The sequence below is a fragment of the Phalacrocorax carbo genome, chromosome 1 (assembly GCF_963921805.1).
Source record: "Phalacrocorax carbo chromosome 1, bPhaCar2.1, whole genome shotgun sequence".
In the NCBI taxonomy this organism is placed as follows: Eukaryota; Metazoa; Chordata; class Aves; order Suliformes; family Phalacrocoracidae; genus Phalacrocorax; species Phalacrocorax carbo.
Window position 1 is genome coordinate 158,586,866 of NC_087513.1, and position 14,073 is coordinate 158,600,938.

At 38.8% G+C, this 14,073-nt stretch overlaps 1 protein-coding gene across 2 annotated transcripts in view; it reads left to right on the top strand.

Annotated features, from left to right (window-relative positions):
* Positions 1-14,073, top strand: part of TMTC4 (transmembrane O-mannosyltransferase targeting cadherins 4) — a 59,407-nt gene that overhangs the window by 5,092 nt on the left and 40,242 nt on the right. For both annotated transcript variants that reach the window (XM_064440628.1, XM_009509855.2), the window contains 3 exons: positions 2,480-2,595; positions 4,670-4,886; positions 8,746-8,833. In XM_064440628.1, coding sequence (XP_064296698.1) covers positions 2,480-2,595; positions 4,670-4,886; positions 8,746-8,833 — 421 coding nt within the window. The remainder of the gene's footprint in view (positions 1-2,479; positions 2,596-4,669; positions 4,887-8,745; positions 8,834-14,073) is intronic.

The window sequence follows — 14,073 nt, forward strand, 5'->3', positions numbered from 1 at the left end:
AAAAGCTGTGTCTCTTAGAGCAAACCATTCCTATTTTAGGGTAGGTCCACCAAGTGGGAAAATTTATGTAAGAAACTTTTTCTCACAGAACTTGGAAACAAGAGCAAGATACGTGACTGAAGATTATTTAGGGCATATGGAAGTGTAATCTAATCACTAAGTAATTCCATGTATTCAGCTATTCCTGCATTCTTCCTGTGAAAGACAAAAGAAGACTGATTCTAGCGGAAAGGGAAATCTAGCCTTGCACATCTCAAATACATTTTGCATCTCAAGTTATTGAAGATCATCTGTGACACAGAAGACATACTTTAAAAATTTTAATACCAAAAAAAGAGAGTCTCTTTCATAGTCCCTTTCTTTGGCATACGTACATAAGGAGCAGTGCTGTTGGTTGTGAAAACAGTCTGAGGGCCACAATGCCCACTAACAGCTGTCCCCTGCAGAGTACAAAGACTTCAATAGATGTTGGGACAACCCAGTCCCAACTTGCCCCTGGAAAAGCAGGCCATACTGGTTGATATAGTAGGCTGCTGGTTGAGTGCAATCTTGTTCTGAGAGTCAAATTAAGACCTTCAGGTTTGTGCGTACCAGTGAGGAATGGAACAGGAATTTCAGTGCCTATGGCCCAAACTGTAGAACTGGGAAAAGAAATTTGTAGTTATTGTTTGGTAGTAGAAGCATCTGTGGGAGAGTGAAGCAACTTTGCACCTCAATAATTCTTAAGCTCAATAGGATTCCCTGTGAGTCTTGATTTCTTAAGGTTTTCCCTTAGAATGCCTTAATTCATAGCTGCAATATAGGACTTTTCAAAGACTACAGTGTTAGCCCTGCTCTCTTTTCTGTGTACTGATTAGTAACCTATTAGAGAATGCTTCATTTCATTTGACAGCGTGCTAGGATTTTTAGCCTACTTCCCCCCCAGTTTTTTTTTAACTGGTTGTCTGATACTGGCCAGACTTGATCCAGTGATAGAAATAAGATGGATTTTTTTGATTTTTGGATGGATGCAAGTCAGAATGTATTAAGAGAGAAGCAAGAAAACTTGAGTTATTTTAAGTTCAGTTTAGCAACAGGCAGTCAGCGTGGCCCAGACATTGGCTGTACTTTGGGACTAGCAGTGGTACGTGTTCTCTCTTGCCTTGTTGGCAGGCCACAAATGTTAGCTAAGGATGAGATGGAAGCTATTGGAGACCACAGGAGGTGCTCAAGTTACTGTAGCAGCAAGTGAGATGGTAGTAGCGTTTGAGAGGAACTGGAGTTAGTGAACCAAGGGTATTGTAATGTGGGGATCTTGTAAGTAGATGGAGATGTAGGAGGAATAAGACATAGGACACTAGGCTTTGAAGACCTTTCATGGGTTTAGCAACCCAGTTTTTTTGCTTACTTGTGTTTGTACTGGTATTTTAATCTGCTTTGGTTTGTTGGTCTCTTGAACAATTTCAGGGGGGAAGGTGGGGGCAGAGATAACTTGTGGTTGATTGCAGGTGTAATACCAGCACTCATACAAAAGCTATTTATTGCTAGTAGAATTTTGTTCTTAGGTTCTGTCTTAAGTATATTTAACCTGTATATTTGCTATAATGTAAATTGGTATTTAATTGCCCCAGGAAAACAGGAGAAGAGGGGAGAGTAGAAAATTAATATATTAGTTGAAGCTTCCCAGCTTGTCCTCACAGCATACTGAGGTGGATGCTACCAAGGTCCTTACTTTTTCTTCTCCAAAGTGAATTCAATAATCTAAGTTATTTGGGTTTTTTCATTATCAGCATGGCTTTAAGATAAAAGGAAAAAACAAACTTTTCCTTTGCAGTGTTTTTTTTAATAGTTCCCTATCCCACCCCAAATTAAAATAATTCATTACTTTTCTGTCTTCTTCTATTAATCTTTTAGAGCAGTATAGGGGTTTTGATTCTTGGTTTCATGTATGAAGGATTTTTTAAAAAAGTTACTTGAATTGTGTCCTGTGTGAAGTAAGGCTTCAAAAAGAGCTAATTGTTGTTTTCTATCTTTAGCCTTTCTATCTTTGCTTTCCTGCTTTCATTAGTAGTTGTGCTACTGACACTGGTAGAAAAATAACTATTTGCAGTAGTTTGTAGTTGGCCACTTTTGCAGGATAACCTAGACCTAAAATCAAAGGCTTTTTATGAAACTATAAGGTAAAGGGGGTTTTTATGTTTTGCATTTCAGCTATTGACCAGATTATCAACTGATATGAATACTCATAGCTGTACTAAATTTCATGTAGTTATGCATTCTTTCAGAATCCAAGCATCTTGGCCTTTATGATGACAGGCATCCAAGATGTGACCTTCACTGCAAACTTGGGTACCTTGTCAAATGTCAGTAGTGAGCCAACAAAACACCTGCTATGTCTATGTTAGCATGAGCTTGTATTAGTTAGAACTTGTTTGTGTTTCACTGCTTTGAACAAAATGGAAGTGTTAAGAATCTGGTAATTTATGATGTTTCCTTTCAGGATCTCAGGGCAGAAACCCCACTTGGTGACCTGTGGCATCATGACTTTTGGGGTAGCAAACTCAGCAGCAATACCAGTCATAAGTCATATCGACCACTAACTGTCCTAACTTTCAGGTGAGACTTGTCTTTTTGCTCAAGGTCTGAATTTTTTTTAACATATATTGGCTCAATTGATTATAGGGAAGAGGCAATGTAAAAGGAGAGAGACAAAGTATCTGGATGGTAGTTGGATACCTTTCCTGAATATGATTTTCCTGTTCGCTACCTTAATCTCAAACTGAGTTTTAATTTTCAAATTGTCTCTTTCCCAAAGTGTAGATTATTTTGACATTCTGTATTTCAGTGTACCTTTCAGAGACTGTATCTTATGCTTTTATATACCTTGGTACTAAGGGCAGCGTGGTTCAGTATATAGGTCACATCATCAAAGAACTAGGAGGGGTACGTTCCCTTCACTTAGCCATGCTACTACTTTTGCAGCTATTGTAGTTTCTGTTCTGTGCTTTCCTGGTGACCTGTCAAATGATTTTTTATAAATAACATCAATATACTGTGGTCTTTTGCCACTAGGTCACTGAATAGTCTTCCCATCTCTTCCCTCCTGATATTCTTAACTTCAAGTGAGTGTTTGTGTGAGAACCCTAGAGAGAGAGATGTTTGGCCATATGTATAACTTGCTGGTTTTCTCAAATAAGTAAAGTTTTATGAGGATTACTTCTGTAGAGGCTTAGCTCATGTTTTTTGCACAAAGATTTGAGCAAGCAGTAGACCATGTAAAAATTGGGCACGGTAATGCAGAGAATCTTTGAGGACTCGGTATTAAGCTTCTTCATCTTCCTTATGGAATTCAGTGCTGCGGATGGGGAGCTGGCACTGGTTCTGCAGCTGTGTCCAGTCTAAGCCAGGGACTATGTGGTTGCAGAAGTAGTACTTCCTACTCTTAGTCATCATATTCAAGCAAAAACTTTGGCTTTTCAGTGCAGTGTCAGTGTTTTAAGTACTTAGCACTGTGGGTTTCACTGTCTGTTGGGAAAATATGCAACTGAATAGAATGTGTCAGATTCTTAAACCTATTAAAGCTTTCAGTGCATTACAGAGCACATGCTTTCCTTTCTTTTCAAGGTCTCTGTGGTATATTCCATCTCTAGTAACATCCTGGTTAGTTTAAAGAGCGAACTGGGATACAGTCATTACTATATCTGAAAATATAGATGAGTGTGTGGAGATGGTCCATAAAATGCTATCTTCACAAGTAAGAAATCAGTTTTCTTAATTTCCCTGAGCTCCAACTTTTATGTGTATCACATTTAGAATAGGTTAGGCTTTTAAAATAGATTTCATTTAAGCCAGATGCAAGCTGACCACATGAATTATATAAAATCCCCTATCCAAACTAAGTTTCTGTATATCTTACGTACTGATAAAAGTATACAGATAGTAACAAAATGTTTCTCCCTTTTCTTCTCCCTCTCCATTTTACCACAGAGTGCCCATCTTGAATAGGGCTTTAGTCTGAATTTACACTTACACTTCCTTCTGGTTCTAATACTTGCATGAAACCTCTCTCTAACCTGTCTTACAAATTAGTTACTAAGATGTGCTACCTGACTACTTTCTGGATTGATACTGGATTGTACCCAGATGGTTTCCACATCATCAGTCCAAATGCTAGGACATTTTTCAGCTAGAATGTCAGTGGAAATCATACTCTCAGTGCATATTAGTTTCCTCACTGTGTGGATTTAATTAAAATGATTTCATCAGGTTGTTTTGGGACATAGTTTCTCTTAAGCCCAAGGGTATCCCCTCAGTAGGCTGGGTTGTTTATTCATAGGACATTCCTGCATTGCAACACTGAAGTTACGTTGCTAACCAAAAACCAGTTCTAAGTAGCCATAGATATGATTAACGTAATAGCATTACCATGTCTTTGGAGAGGATAGATATTACACTGTATGTGGTATCCTATATGAATACCTTTGAGTAAAGATCAGGATGTTGTTTGTAGCCTGCTGTGCTGGCTAAGTGATAATACTACGCGTGCTGGGTTTTGCTGGTATTTTTCAGCCTTTTTTTTTGGTGTGTGTGTGTCTAACATGATCTTGCTGTGCGGTTGTTTAGGTTTTCTGTTTGCATATCTCAGACCATTGATGTAATTCCTAGCCTTCATGTTTTTTTTTCTATATAGAATTAATTACCTTTTTGCTGGAGGCTTCTACCCAGTTGGTTTCCATGTCATCAATATAATACTGCATTGTACTATCTCAGTGTTGATGGTTGATGTGTTCTCAATTTTATTGGGTGGACTGCAATTCAGTAATAAAGGAAGAAGGCTAAATCTGGCTCCAAAGACATCTCTTCTAGCTGCTTTGCTGTTTGCTGTACATCCAGTGCACACCGAATGTGTAAGTACTGAATAATTAGCTCCAATGTTTTATATCTTAACCATCTTGACTAATTAGGTCTGACATAGCCTTATAGTCTACACATTGCTTTTATATATTCCTAACGCTTTTCTTGGCACATGTCTTATGAGAACAATAAAATATTATGGGTAGTATGTCCAAAAGCTTGTAATTCCACAGGACTGGACCTTATTAAGGAAGATAAATTATTAAATCATTTAAGTACAATAACTAAAGAAGCATAGCCTTAAACTACACAGTTTCCCTAACTACTGGGTTAAGAATTTATTACTAGAAACTGCTCATGAGCAGCCAAGGAGAATGGAAGATAAACTGAATGCAAATCTGTAGCCACTTTTCATTTCCATTTGCTTTGATAAAAATACAACGAGATAGAAAGTTGGAGTAGGGTCATTATATGAACTCTGTATGTCACTATTAGAATACTGCATCCAGTTTTGAATCTATGCTGCAAAGAGGACACTGAGAAAAATAAAGAGTACTCAGAAGAGCCATGAAAATGATTAAAGTAGTGGAAATCATCCTGTGTCATGAGAGATCAAACTCCATGGGCTCATATTTTTTATATGAAGGAGAAGATTAAAGGATTTTTTTTTTCCAGTCTATAATTATGTACATGGGAAACACAAGTTTTATAGTAGTGGGCCCTTTAATAGTGCAGACAAAAGCATAACAGTGACTGGAAGTTGAAACTCTAAAGATGCAGAATAGAAACATGGCACATGTGTAGCAACCAATTAAAATACCTACCAAAGATCAAAGCCCTTGTGTGGAAATTCTAGTGAGGAGGAGATGGTTTTCTTAAAAAGCTCTTTTGCACTCCTAGCTAAGAAAATCTTATGGCCTTATGCAGCTCGGCTTGCTGGATGTGGTCCCTGATTGTTTGATCTTATAATAATGAATACAAGAAATATAAAATAATCATAATGCAGGAATCATTTTTTTAGAGCTTAGAAGGACTGAGCTACTGAAAAAGTCCTAACTTTAGCTTTGATCTTTGTGCTAGTAATGAACACCAAATCCTTAGTGTACCTTATTCTATGTATGTGGCACTGATTTTTCATTTATTCACAGTATGCCATGGTTTTGGCTTTTTTTTTTTTTTTTCATTTGCTTTGCACATGATTGATGGGGAAGATGTTAGGGAAAGCTAAGCCTCTCAGCTGACTGGGGACCCTGCATGTATTAGAAACCTAGAGATGGTGCAAAGTTATGTATTAGCAATTTGGCACCTTATTTGGCAGTGTGGCTAAAACATCCTGCCAGTCATTCTCTGGTGTTTGCTTGCCTTCAGAGTAACTTCTTAGTGAGAGCACATGCTAGTGTCAGAAGGGTCCCTGGTGTTTGTTCTCCAAAACAGGTTCTAGATGTCAAAGTGAAGTAAAACAAGTCTTCAGTGCTTTTGATGCTGACTCTGACATGTAAAGAGAAATCTCACTTGATTCTTGACTTTGTAGTAGGCTTACTATTGACTCCTTTATCAATATTCATAATTCTATTCTTCATTCCATTTGACACTAAAAACATTTAAATCAGCAGGCAAATGTTAATAAGACCTTGGTTATATTGAATAAATTACAAGTGATGCAGTCTGCTTGCATATGCAAGGTCTGAAGACTTGCATATGCTTTGGGCAAACATTGGAAGAAGAGGACAAAAGTAGCATGCTTACATACTGTGTCTCTTCTAAGATCCACCAGTGAAAAAAAGGCGCCTCTAATCATTTACACAGTGAATAATAAATCTTGCTGCACTGTATCAGTCATGATACTGCTATGGTTCTAGCATGAGTGTGTGTCAGGCAGCATCTCCTCAAAAAGTATTCCTCATGATTTTAAGCATTATGACATCCTGGTTTTGAAATGAGATGACATATTTTGACATAAAATTGTGAAAAATCTGTCTGTTTGCTGCTTTGGATTTTGATGTATATACAGCACAAAACAAACTGTCATGTAAAACAGATCTGGCAAAGTTTAATTCTTTCAGTACCTATGTAAGAAAAACATCTGTCATTATAATTTTGCTACCTACAGGTAAAAACTCTTTGTAGTTCTGTCTTTTAAAAAGTGTTTATTCTTTGTAACATTTGAGTGATGAAATACTAACAGAAACACGGACATAAGAATATTCCTGATACTAATTTAAAACTGTATTTTTTTTCACCTTGCTACCAAAGCCGGATCCTGCATTTGAGATAACGTTGTACTGTTGGGGTCATCTGAGGCCATACATGTGTTATTAACCTCTTAATCTCTTTGTTGTAACAAGTTGGCATTTATTTTCAAAATTCTCTGGTTCACCTTTACTTTTATCTCATTAGCTGAAAGCAGCTCCTGAAACAGAATGACACTTCATTATTTTCACCTGTCAAAGCACTCCACAGCTATTGAGTTAATTCCCATAATTCCTCTATAAGATAGAAAAAGAAGCAGGGAAGTTAAGTGCATGCCTTTGGATAAATCCAGAAGGTTTTTGGAACTGAATTCAGGAGTCCAACAGTTTTTCCTTTTATGGTGCTCAAGTGAAGCTGAGGGTAAAGTGGGAAAGTCTCTTCAGTGGATTCAGTCCAGCTGTCACGCCTCTACGCTTCTCTTTCTCCCCCTGATGTTATTTAGAAATAGTTGTTCCATTGTGTCAGACTGACACACACAAAAAAGCCCTTTTCCTAAGAGAGGATTAGCAGGTGCCTTTAGACAAAATGAAGATACAATTTATCTTTTTGCTTTCCTCTTTCTGTTCCACTCACGAAATGGGACAACTGGTGTACTTATTACACAAGAACCGAAGTTTCTGCTTTTGTCCCTGAACCATCACCTCAAGAAGTAGATTTAAAAAAACCCAACCCTGTAGCTGTTATGCACTGCTTCAGAAAGGCTGCTGTGTACGTCTTCTCCTGGAAGCATGGAACCCAGCACTCCAGGAAGTAGAGCTAAACTGAAAACAAAGGGGTGTTTCCCTGGTCCTTGCTCTGGGTGCATGTTCTAGTGAAGTCCCTGTGTCAGGGCCTATACAGTCCCCTGTCACCCCCATGTGTCACGATTTCAACAAAAATTTAATGGTGTAGCCTGACACTTGTGTAATTGAGGAATGAAGGTCCAAGAATATGTCGTGCTGTGTCTCCCCAAGTTATTGTAAATACAGTTTAATGTCTTGAACTAAAGCTTGTTGATGGCCCTGAGAATGTTCTTGATTTAAATAGGTTGGCACAGATTCAGAGTACTGAGATCCCAGAACACGGTTTTCATTTTATTTTGCGTTAGTACAGCTTCTGTTACAAGATATAGTTGGAGGTAGCTCTAATGCAATCGATTAATTTAACACAAACTGCTGGAAGGGGGATTATTTTTCTGATTCTGCAGGCTGGAAGCTATTTGTCCATTCTGAGTGTTGAGGCTGCAGTTAGAAGACTGGCTTGACTTTTGAAAGTGGACAGTCTTGATTTGCATTTCAGCAGAGCTGGTAATTTTGTTGGGGTTCAGGATGTTTGCTAAGACTTCTACTGAAAGGCAACCTCATCAAAAAAATGGATGGAATGGAACAGAATCTACCTATTCTTTAGCAAGGTCCTTCTTCATTTCTTAAACAGCAGTTTTTCATAAATTAAAGCCAAATCATTTACGTAGTTGATACTGAGCAAAATGCAATCAAAATTAGGATGCAGCTTAGAAGACTGGGTATCACTAATCCAGTAAACCAGGTTAAAAAACCCAAAGGTGCAGCAATATTCTTTTATACATTTCACTTTGGATATGTGTGTGTACCTTTATCTCAGTTTTTTTAAGAATAAAATCTGGTAATCTGAAACGTTTTCCTTTTTCTTTTTTTTTTTTTTAAGGTTGCCGGGATTGTTGGCAGAGCAGACCTACTGTGTGCCCTGTTCTTTTTGTTGTCATTCCTTGGCTACTGTAAAGCATTTAGAGAAAGTAAGCTTTCTGTTTGCCCCTCTAATTTTATATTGTGTATATTTTCTGCATTCATACATTTCAGCAAAGTATAGCAAAACTAAAAATGTCAGCTTGATGTGGTTTGAATTTGTTAATGTTTATATCCTCATAAAATATTAAAAAAGAATCTGCTTTAGCAGGTATTTATTGTTAGAAGAGCTGGAAGAGTTGCTGTCCCAAATTCCCGCTAAACACTAAAAAATTATTTTAAGAGAAGTCTATTTTGTAATAGGCTTATTTGCTAAATGTTTTATTCTTTATAAGCATAAGGAAGTATTTCAATACATATTTTAGAAAGAAATCAAACCTATTAAAGTATATTCTTAAATATTTTAGTACTCTTGATGCCATTATGTTGGAATGGCTTAAATGGGAACAAACTTTAGGAACATTGCTTGTATTTTTAATGAATTGTAAAGAATTAGTCACGTGAATAAGCCCTCTAAATTCCTGCAATATGCAAGTGCTGGCATATACATGATGAATATAGTATTACTCATAGAGTTTTTGTAAGACAGCTGTATTTAACATGAGCAATTCTTGTGTAGATGTTTTTTCAAGTGAGCTTTTAGATCTGTTGTATTATTTGATCTGAATGCAAGTTGGCAGTTCAAATACAGTTGTGGAGGAATTATCTTGGGGCTCGGTTAAATAAACACACAAGAATATATCAATTAATGATTATGAAAAACTATATGGGACATGCAGTCTGGTGTTTGAATGTGCCCCACCACAGGAAATACAGGAATCATTTGGTGGACCCTTGAAGAGCTGTGCTGTGAAGAGCTTCTCTAATATCAGTTCAGTAGGTGTGGCCTGTAATGTTTAACCAGAGTTGGTAGTGTATTACAGAGGTACCTGAGCTGGCTTTGAATGATGTAGCTTAACAACATAGTCATGGATGGCATCATAGAGTTTAGTGCAGGCTGAGGGGTTAAGTTAGTCCACAGTGAGCCCTAAGATGCTGTGAATGGCTCCTGCTAATTGAGTTTAGATTGTTTAGGACTATTTTGCATATTTCTACAGCTGATATCATAAGTTTAACTTAATCTTCGCCACTTCAAATGATACTTGTGGTGATTACTGTTCACTTCTGATATTTTTTTCTCCCCTTTGAGTAAGTTTCATTTCTTTCAACTGAACTAATAATTTCTTGATTAAAATTGGCCTTGGGATCTTGCTTGCTCATTTATTCTTTTCTCATCTATTTTACAGGGTAGACTGTGCTTTAATGTTTCTTCTGTTAGTGCCAGAGTAAATTAGACAGATGAAAATATTGGCTGTGTGCTTTCCTGTTTGTTGGTACAGGTAGACCTGCATGGCAGTGGTAATAATCATTGCTTGAAGAACTCAAGAGCCAAATTTTTAGGATGATCGTTGGAGACTTTTATATCGGACTCTGCAATTATTTTGTTATGGAGGACATATCAGGAATTATTAAGAATGTGACATGTACTCTGGTTAGGGGTATTCTGAGTGCTTGTACAACTTGCGAAGGCCAGTTTGATAGCTTTTAGAAGTCAGTGTCATTTTAGTAGTATTGTTGTACTGAGATTCTTGTAATGGATACAGAAGGAGGAAGATGTTGTGAAGACAAGATACTGAGCAGCACTTAGTATTTTTTATTGGACCATTATAATAGTGTCAGAGCTGTGTCTCTTAAGCAAATTTGCCAAGGAAAAGTACAGTCTGCCAGCATAGTTGTGCCTTTTGTTTTTCAGATCAGTTTTCAATGGTTACTATCACCTCCACTGCCTACTTTTCCCTCAGTGACTTAAAGAAATTTAGACTTTCTTTGTACTTAAGAATTTGTATCCAAGTTAGGTAGTTGAGTCTCTCCCAATAGTTTCCTCATTTCGGGTAACTTGGTGACAGTTTCAGGTTCTTGCAGATCCTACCTGGCATGTCCTAAATGAGAGAATGACAAGTTATGTCCAGCACTGTGAAGAGTGCTAAAAAGTTCTTTAGCAGATCTTTCATGGAGTCTGAAAGGAGGAGCCCAAGCTTCAGAGTATTTATTTCCTCTGAACCTTACCTGATTTGCTGCAGGCTGATGAGCAATATGCCAAAAACAAGATATTTCAGAGTCAAGGCGTCAGGTCAGAATGGTTCTGGTCTGAAAACTGATTTTGAAATGCCTCAGTGAGATTCATTGCTTATCCTGGATGTGCCTTGCTGTGAAAGTCGTTCACCTGTAAATAGAAAGGTGGGTGAGATAGAATAGACTATTTCAGTTGGAAGGGATGTACAATGATCATCTAGTCCAACTACCTGACCAATTCAGGGCTAACCAGAATTAAAGCACGTTGTTAAGGGCATTGTCCAAATGCCTCTTAAACACTGACAGGCTTGGGACATCAACCACTTCTCTAGGAAGCCTGATCCAGTGTTTGACCACCTTCTCAGTAAAGAAATTATTCCTAATGTCCAGTGTAAACCTCCCCTGGTGCAGCTTTGAACCATTCCTATGTGGCCTGGCAATAGATCCCAGGGAAAAGACATCAGCACCTCCCTTTCCCCTTCCCTTCCTCAGGAAGCTGCAGAGAGCAATGAGGTCGCCCCTCAGCCTCTTTTTCTCCAAACTAGACAAGCTCAAAGTCCTCAGCCACTCCTCATAGCACATGCCTTCCATCCCTTTCACCAGCTTTGTTGCCCTTCTCTGGATGCATTCAGGTTCCTACCTTCACATCCTTAAGTGGTGGGGCCCAGAACTGCACACAGTACTCCAGGTGAGGCTGCACCAACACTGCATGCAGTGGGATAGCCATCTCTTTTGAACTGCTGTTTATGCTGTGTCTGATGCACCCCAGGATGAGGTTTGCCCTCTTGGCTGCCAGGGCACGCTGCTGACTCATATTGAGCCTGCTGTCGACCAGCACCCCCAGATCCCTTTCTGCAGGGCTGCCCTCCAGCCACTCCTCTCCCAGTTTATACTTGCTCCCTGCATCACTCCATCCTAGGTGCAGAATTGGGCATTTTGACTTGTTAAATTTCATCCCATTAATCATAGCCCAATGCTTCAATCGATCTAGAGTCCTCTGCAAGGCCTTCTGTCCCTCAAGACAGTCAACAGAACCTCCCAGTTTGGTATCATCAGCAAACTTGCTAATGGTGCATTCCACTCCTGCATCCAGACACATGACCAATTCACCTCAGCCTCTTTTCCTATGTTACAGTCTTCAGCCTCCTAACCATCTTTGTGGTTCTTTACTGGACTTCCATGTTGTCGGTGTGTTTCTTGTGTTGGACATCACACTGAACACTGTATTCCTGATGTGGTCTCATAAGAGCTGAGTAGAGAGGAACAACTACTTTCCCTGACCTGCTGGGTATGCTGTAGCTAGGACAGCCTAGCGTGCATTTAACGTTCTTCATTGCTGCAAAGGCACACTGCTGACTCATCTTCAACTTGTCAGCCAGGAACTCCAGATCCTTTTCTGCAGAACTGCTGCCTAGGCAGGCCCCAGCCTGGACTGTTGCATGGTGCCATCTGATTTTCCTGAGGCTTCTATCAGTCCATTCCTCCAGGTTGTCATGGTCCTGACAAATGGCAGTCCTGTTCTCCAGTGTACCCATGTATGCTCTAGCTGAACCCCACCAACCCCCACAACCAGTTTTACTTGCTATCCGTTGCTATCATTTTTTTTCCTTTTCGAGGGGAGGTTGGCCCAACTCATCACACGGCTGTTTGAACAGTAGTGTCTCTTTATAGGAAAGGGTAGTGTCTATTGGAAAGAGCAGCTACAAAGAGAATGGAGCCTCTCTCTTCACAAGGAGCCACATGGAAAAGGCATGGGACAATGGGTACAAGTTGCACTGGGAGAGGTTTCACCTTGATATAGGAAAGAAATTTTTTACAGTGAGAACAATCAATCACTGGAACAACCTCTCCAGAGACATGGCAGAGTCCCCATCACTGGAGCTTTTCAAGATGCAACTGGAAAAGGTGCTAGGTAATCTCATCTAGGCTCCCTTTCCTACAAAAGGATGGACCAGATGATCTTTGGAGGTCCCTTCCAACATGGGCTGTTCTGTAATTCTATGTTTGTGTGAAAGGCTTTAGGAAAAGATAACCAAATATGGGGAAGTGGCTGTAGTAGAGTATGACTTTTGTGTGGTTTTGTTGTATTAAAGTAAATATGAACTTTTACCCTTGGATGCCTCCATTTTGGTGGTATGAATGTCCTTTTGTGAACAGTTCTTCTAGCCATTCACAAATAATAGGATAAATAAGGAGTAAACAGAAACACCTTTTTATCTGAGCTTAGCTGAGTTTGATTCTGCATAGATAGTCTTTGTTAGTAAGAAAGAGGGGGAGAAAACAACCAAAAAACCCCTTGTGCATTCCATTGCATCAGACTTACGTTTCTAATCAAATATAGCTGCTTTATGATGGTCCTGCAGAAAAGTGGACTTTACCACTTTGTTCTAACATCCTATTTCCTTTTGTCCTGCTAGATTTTTATATATTAAAGGAAAGCATGATCCTAAACCCTAGGTCAACTGCATGTATCTTTGTTTCTGGATTTGGCTGTCACATGTATGAGGCACTCAGCCCTTCAGGCTAAGCATCAGAGTAAAACAAATACTGAAAAGCCTAAGTTCATGCTATTGATATTGTTGTGTCCTCAGTAACATACACTGTTTTGTCACCAGCAACATCCCAATGCTACTATCGGACAGATTGGTTACCTAAGTCTTCCATAAAGAACCTATCTATGCCTGCAGCAAGGCAATGTGAGATTTGTGCACAGTTGAGTTCCAGGAATCTGTTTGTTTTTCACTAGTGTAGACGTAGTTGTTGAACTGTTGTTATTGAAATCTTCTCTAACAGAGAGAAAAGTCACAGAGGAGAGACTGGTTAGTGCTTGTTTTCACCTCATGTCTAAGCGAATGAATGTAAGAAATTTTTTTGGCTTGGGAGTAAGGACTCTTAAAATGTCTGTAGAGGATTTCGGGTTACTGGGAGAAAGCATATACAGTACTGAAAACAATTAGGAGATCAGAAAAATACCAGTGTCAGACTGGAAAACTTCCAAAGGAAAATAATGGGTTCTGTAAAGCTCAAGATATACTGCAGCTTGTTTGCCTGATGTCGTTTATTTGTGGTTTTGGTGGATTTTTGGGTAGACAGTTTCTTTTAGCCAGAATCTTTAGCATAATTTTTTTTTTAAAAGTATCAGCATGTAACACACTGCGTGGGCTATAATTATGTCTTA